Below are 13,278 nucleotides of genomic sequence, written 5' to 3'. Positions count from 1 at the left end.
GAGCCCGCTCCTCCCCTCGCCCCCCCCCGCCCCGCGCGCACACACGGGGGCCGCCCAGGTGCGCCCCGAGGGCGGGGCGCGGGAGCTGCGGGGTGAGGTGGGGGGTGGAGGTGGGGAGAGCACTGTGGTCCCCTGTGGCCCAGCCCCGGGGCCGGCCTCACCCCCTCCCCGGGTCAGGCCTCCGGTCCCCGCCCTCCCCCCCTTCCCGCTCCTCGCTCCCCCCATCCCCTCCGGACCCGGGATCCGTTTCCGCCCGGACGGCCCCGGACCTCTCCACCTGCGCGCAGCCCGAGCGCTCGCGCTGCGGCGCGGCTGCCCCCTGGCGGCGGCCGGCGGGAGTGCAGCCGCGGCCGGCCTGGGAAAGGCGCGGGCCTGAGCCCCGGCGCCCGCCCACAGCGTCCTGAGAACCTCCAGGCGGAGGGTGCAGCGCTCACCCAGGCATTTCCGGGGATCCCCCCAGCTCTGCCCCTCCACCCCCGCCCGCCCTCGGCTGGGCCCAGTCGATTTCAGCCACCTTCCCGGATGCTGACTCCCGCAGGCCACTAGGATTTGAAGACCAGGGTGGAATTTATTTATTTACTGATTTGTTTTGGTCGGTCGTGGGGCTTGAACTCGGGGCCTGGGCGCTGGCTGATGCCGAGCTCTCCAGCTCAAGGCGAGCGCTCTACCACTTTGAGCCACGTCCGGTTTTCTAGTGGTTTATTGGAGATAAGAGTCTCACGGCCTTTTCTGCCCGGGCTGGCTTTGAACCGCGATCCTCAGATCTCAGCCTCCTGAGTAGCTAGGATGACAGATAGGAGCCGTTGAGACCTGGCTTCCAGCCTGTCCTTTTGCTGCTTAATTGGAGAGGGGAGTATCAGGGACTGTCAGCTACTCCGGAGGCTGAGATCTGAGGATCGCGGTTCAAAGCCAGCCCGGGGCAGGAAAGTCCGTGAGCCTCACCTCCCATGAACTACCAGGAAACCGGAAGTGTCGCTGTGGCCCAAGAGGTAGAGCGCTCGCCTGGAGCGGAAGAGGCTGGGGGGGGGGAGGACAGCGCCCAGGCTCCGAGTTCAAGCCCCACGACGGCCAAAAACACCAGAAAAATGTTTTGTTCCTCTGGTTCTTTTTTTGTCCGTCGTGGGGCTTGAACCCGAGGCCTGGGCGCCGTCGTCCGGGAGCCCTTCCGGCCTGACGGCCAGTGGGGACGGAGGGAATCCCCCCCCCCAGGCTGGGAATTCCCCCAGGCCGGCTGACGGCGGCGGCGGCGGGAGGTTCCGCGGTGACGTCACAAGGCGGGGCGGAGCCTCGGCAGCAGCCATGGCCTGGCTGCCCGCGCTGGGCGCCGCGCTGTGGCTCAGCCTGGCGGCGGGCGCCGTGTGGACGCAGACCCTGGTGAGATGCCCCCGGGCCGGCCTGTGCCGCCGGGCGCTGGTGTCGGGCAACGACGTGGTCCTGCAGTGTGACAGCCACCGGGCGCGGTGGTACTTCACGTCGGTCTGGGGGGAGCAGCTGGCCCTGCTGAGCCCCCTGGCCCACTTCAGCCCGCTGCCCGGGGGCGGCCTGCAGCTGCGGAACCCGCAGCCCTGCCACGCGGGGCTCTACCGCTGCCAGCAGGACGACGGCACCCCGCTGGTGGAGTACGAGGTCGACTTCCAGGACGCCAGCGGCCTGCACGTCACCCACCGGGGCCTGGGCCAGCTGCCTCTCTGGAACCAGACCCTGGTGGTGGGGCCGGCGGCCCTGGAGATCTTCACCCAGTGGGGCCCCTGGCAGGACTGCAACCGCTGCGGGCAGCCCGGCGAGCGCAAGCGCCTGGGGTACTGCTACATACACGACCCCCCCGAGCCCCCCACGGCCTGCGGCCTGTACCTGGGGGACCGGAGGCTGTCGTACCCCCGGGCACAGCCCGAGCTGCAGGTGGAGGCCTGCCACACGCCCTGTGTCTTCCCCAAAGAAACACACCAGCCCTTCTTCGTCTTCGACATTTACCCGCTGGGCAGGCTGACCTCGAACCTGTGGCTCAGCTGCCCTTTGGCGTCCATCTACAGGTGACCCCCGGCGGGGCTACAGCCCTCCCTGGGGCCCTCCTCCCAGCTCCCCCCCCCCCCCCAGCTCCCCTTGATACCGGTCCTGGGACTGGAACTCAGAACCTGGGTGTTGTTATTTTTGTTGGTGATGGCGGTGGTGGGGCTTGAACTCAGGGCCTGGGCACTGACTGTCTCTTGAGTTTTTGTGCTCAAGGCTAGTGCTCTACCACGTTAAGCCCCAGCTCCACTTCCAGCTTTTCAAACTTCCTCCCTGGGCGGGCTTTGAACTTTAATCCTCAGATTTCAGCCTCCTGAAGGGGATTCTGGGTGTTAGCCACTGGCACCCATCTGGGTGCTGTTCGTCAGTGTTTTGGTTGTTGCTGCTTTGCTTTTTGTGCTCAACGTTGGTGCTCTACCACTTGAGCCACATCCATTTCCAGCTTTTTTTTTTTCTGGTTCGTTGTAAATGAACCTACCTGGGCTTACTTTCAAACTATGATCCTCAGAGCTCAGCCTCCTGAGTAGCTGGGATTCAAGGCATGAGCCATGTGGTTTGCCATCTCCCTTTTCAGAGGCGGACTTAGATGACACAAAAGAAGCTGGAGATCAGATCCCAGCCCACCCAACGGGAAAAGTGGAGCTCTAAGAGCCCCCCCATTTTACCACGTCTCCCCTGCCCCCAGACTCCATGAAGGGAGATCAGTCTTTGCTGTTTCCCCAGTGGGAGGGGGGTCTCTCCTGTGCTGTCTCCACTTTCTCCCTGCTGCGTGGAGCTAACCTTGTTCCCTTCTGCAGGCCAGTACGCTGGGAGATGGACGGCAGGCCAGTTACTTGGCAAAGCCAGCTGTCTGGCCAAAATAACCACACCTTCCTGTCCCCCCTCACCGGCGGTGAGCAGCTGCAGATTTCCCAAATGGCCACCTACACGTGCTTCGTGGAGCAGGAACTCGTGGCCCAATTCAATCCAGTCACTCCAGAGAGGCTGGAGGCCCGGAGGCCGGGGCCAGAGGCTAAGCCATGGAGGCTGGGTGAGGCCGAGGCCCTGGCTGGGCAGGCAGATGCTGTCCTCCAGGGGCTGAAGCTGGCCCTGTGTGTGGGGACCATCCTGGCTTTGTTAGGTTTGTTGTTCAAGGTCCTGCGCCCCGCTCAGGGCCAAAGAAGCAATCCAGCAGTGCTGGTGACATAAAATAAACCCTGGGGCCAGAGGGGCCCTGGGCCTTCAGTACTGGCTGCCATTCTGTTCTTCATTGTTGGTTTGGGGTTTGGGGGTTGTTTTGTCAGTGGTGGGATGAACTCAGAGCCTGGGTACTGCCCCTGAGCTTTCTCATTCAAGGCTAGTGCTCTACCACTTGAGCCACAGTGCCACTTCTGGTTTTCTGGTGGTTTATTGGAGAGAAGAGTCTCAGGGATTTTCCTGCCCAGGCTGGCTTTGAGCTGCGATCCTCAGATCTCAGCCTCCTGAGTAGCTAGGATTACAGGCGTGAGCCACTGGCTTGGACAGACTTTTAAAACACTTTTTTGGCAATAGGTTCCATTACTGTCCTCATTATTTGTTGACTTGGCCTGCCAGAGGCTCATGCGCATTTTCTCAGAGACCACTGGCTCCTGCAGGTGTCTCTGTCTCCGGGAATCCTGGAGCCCTGTCTGGTTCAGGGTGAAGGTAGAACCGATCTTATTCTGCAGAGGCCCCTCTTCTCTAGGAGACTCTTCCATTTGGCGTCTTCATTGCTTCATTATAGTAAAATTTTAGGGCAATGAATTTGAAAAGGTATTAATATTTCATTTCTTATTCTTGAATTCTGGGAACAGCCTGGCCTGGTGATTCCTGTGTATCAGCTGAGGTTTGCTCTTCCCCGCCCACCCTGAGCCGTGCCCAGGCTTCCCTGGGGCTTGGGTTTGGTGAGTCTGGCTGGGCTGGCAGACCTGGAAACAGTTGGGAGGGGGCACAGGACAAGTAGGGAGAGCCATCAGGGCCCAGGGTGGAGCCGGGGACTAGGGTTCTGTCTCCCTCTACTGTCCTTGTCCTTGAGACAGTGGGTTTAAGAAAGAGGCTGTACATTAGGAAGGACAAAATAATGGTATTCGCAGGGAAATGGATGGAACTAGAAGAAATCATGTTGAGTGAGGTAAGACAAGAGCAAAGAGACAAATGACACATACTCTCCCTGATAAGTAGATGTTAAATCCAAAACATAAGGGGATACGACAAAGTAAATGACTCGAGAAACAAAGGACCTCCACTCATCTGGTCGAATCATTACTAAATGACCCCATGCTGCTGACCATATAGATAGTATATTATGGTATATATGTGCACACCAGAGGGAAACTAGGAGGAGGACACAGGACTAGAGGGAATCAGGGAAAAACATACAACAGCGGGACCCATCAGCTGCACTGGACATTGATCAAAACGAACTAAGCAACTCGATGGGAGGGAGGGAACAAGTGGGAAAGAGGGAACAGCTGACACTATGCAAAAGGAAAGAAATGTACAAATCACCCGATGTGGAAGAAATAACTATTGTCAAAGATAGAATTCATAAACTTAGCCGGGCGCTGGTGGCTCACACCTGTAATCCTAGCTACTCAGGAGGCTGAGATCTGAGGATCGAGGTTCAAAGCCAGTCCAGGCAGGAAAAACCGGGAGACTCCTATCTCCAATAAACCACTGGTGGTTTATTGGAGATAGGAAGTGGCGCTGTGGCTCAAGTGGTAGAGCGCTTGCCTTGAGCTAAAGAGCTGAGGGACAGTGCCCAGGCCCAGAGTTCAAGGCCCATGACCGACAAAAAAATAAATAAATAAAATAGAATTCATAAACTTTTTAAACCATGATAAAGACAATTTGCCCCATGAAGGTTAGAATGTGTTTGTGACTTTAAGTATCACTATCCCACTATACCATGAAATTTGTGAAATTTATGTAATCACATCAAATTGCAGAAAGGAAAAAAGGGAAGGAAGGGAGGGAGGGAAGGCAGCAGGCTACAGTTGACTGGGTACTGTGGCTTACACCTGTAATCCTAGCTACTCAGGGCACTGACATCTTAAGATCAACCTGGGCAGGAAAGTCTGGGAAACTGATCTCCAACAAGCTACCAAAAAGCCAAAAGTCAGCCAAGCATCCTTGGTTCATGCCTGTGATCCTAGCTACTCAGGAGGCTGAGATCTGAGAATTGAAGTTCAACGGCAGCTTGGGCAGGAAAATCCAACTTGGCACCAATAAAACCAGAAGTGGAGCTGTGGCTCAAGTAATAGAGGACCAGCCTTGAGCTGCAACAGCTGCGTAGGAACAGCGGTCAGGGCCTGAGTTCAAACCCTAGGACTGGCACAACCCAGGTTTGCCCACAAAGGGACCCAAATAGCAAGTGCCAAGATTACATGAGTGTCAGCCCAAGAACAGCACACTGCCCCTGGCTCTGGCTGGGGAGGCCCCCACTGGCCACGTGAGCCAAAGGTCGGCGTTTGGGAAGATTTAGTGGAATGTGATGTAGCAATGACTGGCCACAGACAACATCAATGTACATTGTCTTCACTCAACTGGTGTTGAGGTTTGCATATAATGTCATTTCCCCCAACATTTAGGCCATGGGGCTTTGGACCCCGAAAGAGGAGACTGGATTCTTAGGACTTCGATCTAATCAATAGATTCAGCCACTATGGACTTGCGATTTGATGGTATTTGGGGAGGTGCTGGAAACCTTCAGCCTCAACTTCAGACCTTTCCTTTGGAGGAAGCTGGTCACTGGGAGGATGGTCTACTAGGAGGTATGGCCTGATTTGGAGGAAGTGGGTCTATGGCTGAGGCTGCTTAGGAGGCAGGGCTTGATTAGAGGAAGTAGGTCACTGGAGATGTGGTCTATTATAGAGGAGGTAGGGCCTGATTGGAGGAAGTGGTCTCCAGAGGTGTGGTCTATCTGGAGGTGGGGCTTGTTGGAGGAAGCGGACTACTGGGGGGTGGGATTTATGAGGAAATGGTGTGGTCTACAAGAGGCCAGGCCTGATTGGAGGAAGTGTGTGTGTGTGTGTGTGTGTGTGTGTGTGTGTGTGTGTGTGTGTGTGTGTGTGTGTGTGTGTGTGTGTGTGTGTGTGTGTGTGTGTGTGTGTGTGTGTGTGTGTGTGTGTGTGTGTGTGTGTGTGTGTGTGTGTGTTACTAAGAACTTGATTGGAGGAAGTGGGTCACTGGGTGTGGTCTATTTTCTTTTCTCTCTCTCTTTTTTTTTTGGTGGGTCGTGGGGCCTGAACCCTGGGCCTGGGCGCTGCCCCTCAGCTCTTCAGCTCAAGGCAAGTGCTCTACCACTTGAGCCACAGTGCTACTTCCGGTTTTCTGGTGACTTATTGGAGATAAAAGGCTCATGGACTTCCCTTGTCCTGGCTGGCGGCAATCCTCAGATCTCAGCCTCCTGAGTAGCTAGGATGACAGGCGTGAACCACTGGCACCCTGCTGAAATGTGGTCTGTTGAAAGAGTTTGGTCTACCAGGAGTTGTGGCCAGTTTGGGATATCGCTGAGATCACAAACAGACACCATCATGCTCAGCTTCTTCGTTAAAATGGGGTCTTCCCAAATTTTTGCTCAACTAGCTGCAAAATTTGTTCCTCCAGATTTGTGCCTTCAGAGTAGCTGGGATTACAAACTATGAAACACTGCCCTGGGATAGATGCCATCTATTGATGAGAGATAGGCATTTATTTGGGTATGGAGGGGGAGGATTAATGTATTCCTTCTGCAGGATTTAAATTAAGAAGGAATACATGGGCTGTTAGAACTGAGAATTCCAGGCTGGGAATGTGGCTTAGTGGTAGAGTGCTTGCCCAGCATGCATGAAGCCCCAAGTTCAATTCCTCAGTACCACACAAACAGAAAAAGCCAAAAGTGACACTGTGGTTCAAGCAGTAGAGCACTAGCCTTGAGCAGAGAGGCTCAGGGACATGTGGAGCCCAGGCCCTATGTTCAAGCCCCAGGACCACCAGGGGGTGGGGAGGAGAGGGGGCGTGAAGAATTGAGAATTCCAGGAATGCTGTCTGCTTCAGGCCCAGTTCAATCCAGGTGTTCACACAAAGTCCCTCCAACCCATCAGTCTTTCTCTCTATTGCATTGTCCTGAAGCAGATGCTTTCCCAGAGCAGACAAGGCATCTTTCAGCAGCTCAGCCTGAAATCACAGCCTCCCAGCGGCCTCATTTCTAACCTTATCAACAGTGCTCACCTTGTGCTGGGTGTGGCGCGGAGTGCTTGTCAAGTGTGAACTTAGTTTCTCATCCTCACACACTCCCAGACCTAAGAACTACCTCTTGTATTTCACAGATAGGGAAACTGAGGCCCAAGGGAGTTGACAAGCCTTGGCTTCCAGCATCTGCATTGAGTCCCAGTCTGGAGCCAGGGTCAAGGCTAGCTTCTGGAGACTTCAAGGTGGGGGGGGGGGGGTCTCCCAGAAGAGCCACAGGACAAAGCAATCAGCCATGTGTCTGCCTCTTCCTCCTCCTCCTCCACCCCTGCTGCCTGGCACAGCCTTCCCAGAAATCCCTGGGAGACAGACTGACCTCATGCAGGCCGGGCGGGTGGGGTGACTCTGGGGGGAGCTGGCCAGTGTGTCCCCAGGCCTGAGTCACTGGGCAGGGCTGGCCAGGCCGGAGCCTGTGCCCAGGACGGGGTGGCAGAGGGAAGGAGTGGGGGATGGGGGGGAAGGTAGCAGCTAGGGCATCACCCCTTTTACATGTAGCCACAACTGATTACCCAGAAGACCCCATGCCCTTGCCCCCCCCCCCCCCAAGAGGCCTGGGCTAGACGCCAGGGCCTACTTAACACATTTATGAGAAAGTCAGACGTGGCTATTTATAACCCTTTGATCTGCCTGCCAAGGGCAGTGGGTAACTGCTGGGCCAGGGCCTCCAGCGAGCTGGGCTGTAGGGCTCCGAGGGGAAACTGAGGCTCCAAGAGGCCTAGGAACCTGCACATAGCCTCACGGGCGGTCTGTGGCGGGGGCTGCACTGGAACACAGGAAGTGGTCAAGTCCATGGCTTCACGGGGCCAGTAGCACTTTCGCTCAGTGCTTGGCTTTTAAACCTTTTTCTGCCTCTATTTTCTTTCTTTTTTTTTGTCAGTCGCTGGGCTTGAACTCAGGGCCCGGATGCCGTCTCTGACCTCTTTGCTCGAAGCTAGCTCCACTTTCCAGTTTCCCCGGTGGTTCATTGGAGATTAGAATCTCAGAGACTTTGCTCCCTGGGCTGGCCTTGAACCACGATCCTCAGATCGCAGCCTTCTGCGTAGCTGGGGGTTACAGGTGTGAGCCACAGGTGCCTGTGGCTCTCCTTAAGCCTCCACTTTTGGGGGGCAAAGTGGGGTGAGTGCCTGACACCCCTCATTGCTACAGTCAAGAGGCGGGACAAAGGCCACGCTCAAGACGGGGCCTGGCACAGCAGATCTTCAACACCAGCGTTTCCTGTTGTTGCCGGGCTGCAATGATTCAAGCCTGACGCTTAAGGGTGGGCAGGACCGGCTGGCTGCACAGCGTCCTGTGGAATATTCCAGAACTTCCCAACTGACCCTCCCCCACATCCCTCTGCTCAAGGAGACAGGGACCAGCACCCATCTAGGGGCTGTGGACGCAGGAAGATGAGGTCACCATCCCAGCCTCTGATCCTCAGGGACCTGTGGTTGGGTTTCCCCCATGTGCCTGTCACCCCATTTCTCCCAGGACACCCCTTCTCTCTTCCCAGGCCATCAGCGGCCTGCCCTGTGCTGAGAGGTGATTTGGGGCCTGGCATGGTTTGGTTTGGGTGGTTTGTTTTTGGGGGGGGGGCTTTCATGTGTTTGCCACTGGGGTATGGTTCCTGGGTGTTGCCCACAAGGCCATTCTCCACTCACTTCCTCACCAGGAAGTGGAGGCTTGCATTCCTAAACAGGCCCCTTCCTTCCGGTGCACACAGCTTTAGTTCCTCCCCGGCCCCACCCGCTTCCACACCCCTGGGGAAGGCAAATGCCCACCTGGCGGGGCTGGGGTAGGCCTGACTGCAGTCATTCATTCACGCACAAATACATTTCTTCTTTCCTTTTCCAACCTGGTCTGCTCTGTGGCCTGGTGTTCTGAGCTGCGGGGGGGTCACTGTCTGTAAATGTGGGGGACCCCTGCCCCACAGGGTAGCTTTACTTCCAACCCTAGCCTCAGGCTGCTGCATCTGGGCTTGTTTGTTTGTGCCAGTACTGGGACTTGAACTCAGGGCCTGGGCATGTGTCCCTGAGCTTTTTCACTCAAGACTGATGCTTTACCACTTGAGCCACAGCTCCACTTCTGGCTTTTTTTTGGGGGGGCATTGTTTATTGGAGGTAAGAGTCTCATAGACTTTCCTGCCCTGGGTTGGGTTTGAACTATGATCCTCAGATCTCAGCCTCCTGAGTAGCTGGGATGACAGGGGTGAGCCAACCGATGTGTGGGCTGCCCTGGTTAATTCTGAGATGGATCTTGCTTTCTGCCCAGGCCTATTTGGACTGTAATCCTCTCGTTCGCCCTCTACCATGGCTGGGATGACAAGTGCGTATCACCAGGCCCAGCATTTTTCTATTGAGATGAGGTCTCGAAAACTTTTGGGGTTGTTTTGTTGTTGTTGTTTTTGGTTTTGGTTTTGGTTTTTGTCTTTTTGGCTAATGCTGGTCTGGAGCCATGATCCTTCTGATCTCTTCCTCCTGAGCAGCTGAAATGAAAATATATGAGCCACCAGAGCCCAGCTTCCACTTTGTTTTTGAAGTAGGAAAAATGGCCCGTAGCCGGTGGCTCACACCTGTCATTCTAGCTATTCAGGAGGCTGAGATCTGAGGATGGAGGTTCAAAGCCAGCCCAGAGCTGGAAAGTCCTTGAGACTTTCTCAGTGAGCCACGGAAACCTCTGGACAGCGTGTGGAAGGAAAGCTTTCTGAAGGCTGCAGTTCGGAGTGGTTTGCTTGGTACGAAGTAAGTGAGCAGAGAGGATAATACTGAAATTGGCATGTAGACTGTACAAGATAAATATTTATCAGAAGAACCCTCGTCGCTGGTCTGCCTATCGGTGTGGGTGGAGAAAAACGGAGGGCTGCTATAAAGTTACATCCAGCTGAGAATTGCAGACTCAAATTTCATACCATGTAATGCAATGTCTCTTTATGTGGCTTGCTGGAAGAGGGCGGGGGTGGGGGGGAGAGGAAGTTTCTTTCTTCTGCTTTTTTTTTTTTTTTTGAGATACTGGCTAGTAGTACAGACTGGTCTCAAGGTTGCCTCTGACTTCCCAAGGGCTGAGATTACAGGCATGCGCTACCATGCCCATCCATCCTGTATTTGAATTTTTATTTCTATGTCAGCATCAGTGCTTGAACTCGGTCAGGGCCGTGTGCTTTTGCTTAGTTTTTTCCCCTCAAGGTTGGTGCTATAATTTCATGAGCCATGGGGCTGGGAAGGTGGCTCATTGGTAGAATGCTTGCCTTGCATGCCAGTGGCCCTGAGTTCGATTCCTCAGCATCACTTAAGCAAAAAGAAAAAAGCCAGAAGTGGCGCGGTGGCTTAAGTGGTAGAGCACTAGCCTTGAGCTGAAGAGCTGAGGGACAGCGCCCAGGCCCAGAGTTCAGGTCCCAGGACTGGACCCACCCAAAAATAAAATTTCATGAGCCACATGTGGCTCTGTGTGTGTGTGTGCGTTCGTGTGTACACACACACACACACACACACACACACACACACACACACACACACACACACACACACACACACACACACACACACACACACACACACACACACACCATCCTGGAGCCTGAACTCTGGGCCTGCATGCTCTGAGCTTTGTTTTTAACTCAAGGCTAGTGCTCTACCACTTGAGCCACGTCTCTACTTCCAACTTTTTGCTGATTCATTGGAGACAAGAGTCTCACAGACTTTCCTACCTGGGTTCGCTTTGAACCACGAACCTCAGATCTCAGCCTCCTGAGTAGCTAGGATGGCAGGCGTGAGCCACTGGCACCCCCCGACTTCTGGCTCTTTTCTGGGTTAATCAAAGTTTAAGAATCTTTTGGATTTATCTGCCCAGGCTGACTTCAAACCACAGTGCTCAGTTCTCAGCCTCCAGAGTAGCTGGAATCACAGGCGTGTGCACCTGCACTCGGCTGCATTGCTTTTGATTAATAACATCATTTTCATTTGCTAGCCAGTTCCCAGCACTCTGCCCCCCACCCCTCACCCCGCTAGGAGTGAGTGGCCATCCACCCTTTCCAGGAGATGGATGGCAGGTATAGATCACTCATGAGCAGCGGCTGCTTCCCCCACACAGTTAATAGACTAATAAAATGAGGGCTCTGCCTACACAGCAGAGTAAAAGAAAATGGATTTGCTTATCAATAATGCAGGCTCCCGGCTCCTGCGCCCGGGAGTCTTACGCTGCCTTGGCAGCTGCTTGCCTCTGACCTGATTCTGCTTCTGAGCCGCAGGCAGAGTGAAACTCAGGTATTCTCAGGAGGTGGAGCCTCTGGAGGGGGCGGGGTCTCTGCCCACCTCCTCCCTCTGGGGAAAGAGATCCAAACACTGTGGCCTGCCTACCGAGTTTTGTTATCAACCAAGCCTTCTGCCCCAAGTGGCAAAAATGCAAACTGGCTGAAGCACAGGGGGGATTCACTGGTTCTTACCAGTCCAAGGACAGTGTGGATTTCAGGAATGGCTAGATCCAGGTGATGAAATAAATTACTGATTGGGCTGGGAAGGTGGCTCGGTGGTAGAGTGCTTGCCTTGCATGCCTGAGGCCCTGGGTTCGATTCCTCAGCACCACTTAAGCAAAGAGAAAAAAGCCGGAAGTGGCGCTGTAGTTTAAGAGGTAGAGTGCTAGCCTTGAGCTGAAGAGCTGAGGGACAGCGCCCAGGCCCAGAGTTCAGGCCCCACGACCAGACCAAAAAAAAAAAAAAATTACTGATTCTCTCTCCCTCCTTCCCTTCCTTCCTCCCTCCCTCCTCTCTCTTAACCACACCTTTGCTTTTCTTCACACTGATTTGATTTTTGTGTGTCTACAGATTTTCATCTCCTAGTGGCAAACATCTTTTGCTCCTCCAGCCTGTCAGCTACAGACAAGCAACTTACAGCAGAATGAAAACTGCATTTTTTCTTTCTTTTTTTTTTGGCCAGTCCTGGGGCTTGAATTCAGGGCCTGGGCGCTGTCCCTGAGCTTCTTTTGCTCAAGGCTAGCACTCTACCACTTGAGCCACAGTGCCACTTCTGGCTTTTTCTGTGTATGGAGTACTGAAGAATTGTTTTGTTTTTGTTTTTTTTTGATCCGGTCGTGGGGCCTGAACTCTGGGTCTGGGCACTGTCCCTCAGCTCTTCAGCTCAAGGCTAGCACTCTACCACTTGAGCCACAGCGCCACTTCCGGCTTTTTTCTTTTTGCTTATGTGGTGCTGAGGAATGGAACCCAGGGCCTCATGCATGCAAGGCAAGCGCTCTACCACTGAGCCACCTTCCCAGAGCCAACACTGCATCTTCAGCCCATCGTCTCTCACTGGCCCTCCTTAAAAATCTTGCTCAGGTCTAGATCCAGGAAGTAAGGTGTGCAGACTTCAAATTCAGGCCAAATTACCTCACCCGGAAAGAAGAAAGGCCGCTTCTGAGGGAAGAAAGGAAATGGATGTACATGTGGCCTTGGGCCTTGAATTCAGGGCCTGGGCCCTGTCCCTGAAGCTGCTTTTTACTCAAGGTTGGCACTCTGCCAGCTGAACCACTGCTCCACTCGGGCTTTTTGCTGGCTCATTGGAAATAAGAGTCTCAAGGACTTTCCTGCTCAGGCTGGCTTGGAACCATTTATGGGACGTACACTATGAGGCCATAATGGGAGTCGTGGGGGGGGTCCTGGGTCTGTGGGAGCGGGGAGCCTGTGGGTGCGGGGAGCCTGTGGGGGGGGTGCCCTGGACGCCCGCCCCTCCCCCCTCCCCTGTCACTGTGCGCCCCGCCAGCGTGGGGTGAGCTCCGGCTTCTTTTTCTCTTCCAGGTCCCTTCATGGCTCCGGGCTGCTCTTAGCTCAGTATTGATTTCCCGTGCATGACCCGGCCTTTTACAATACGATTAATTAACTTAAAAAGGAACTTGATTGTTTTGTGTGCGTGTGCCAGTCCTGGGTCTTGAACTCAAGGCCTGGGCGCTGCTGTCCCTGTTTTTGTTTTCTTTTTCCCCTCAAAGCTGGCGCTCTACCACTTTGAGCCACAGCTCCACTTCGGGCTTTTTGCTGCTTCATTGGAGATGAGTCTCACAGACTTTCCTGCCCAGGCTGGC

General features: G+C 54.7%; 1 protein-coding gene across 1 annotated transcript; it reads left to right on the top strand.

Moving 5' to 3' along the window:
- The first annotated feature begins 1,299 nt into the window (after positions 1 to 1,299).
- Fam187b (family with sequence similarity 187 member B) lies at positions 1,300 to 3,234 on the top strand. Its single transcript, XM_069999016.1, has 2 exons — positions 1,300 to 2,030; positions 2,805 to 3,234. Exons 1-2 carry the CDS (start codon positions 1,300 to 1,302, stop codon positions 3,193 to 3,195), a joined length of 1,122 nt encoding a protein of 373 aa, XP_069855117.1. The 3' UTR covers positions 3,196 to 3,234.
- Positions 3,235 to 13,278: the final 10,044 nt, after the last annotated feature.

This window comes from Dipodomys merriami, unplaced genomic scaffold (genome assembly GCF_024711535.1).
Source record: "Dipodomys merriami isolate MVZ:Mamm:240054 unplaced genomic scaffold, mDipMer1.0.p SCAF_52, whole genome shotgun sequence".
NCBI lineage: Eukaryota > Metazoa > Chordata > Mammalia > Rodentia > Heteromyidae > Dipodomys > Dipodomys merriami.
This window is presented reverse-complemented; position numbering and strand designations above follow the sequence as displayed.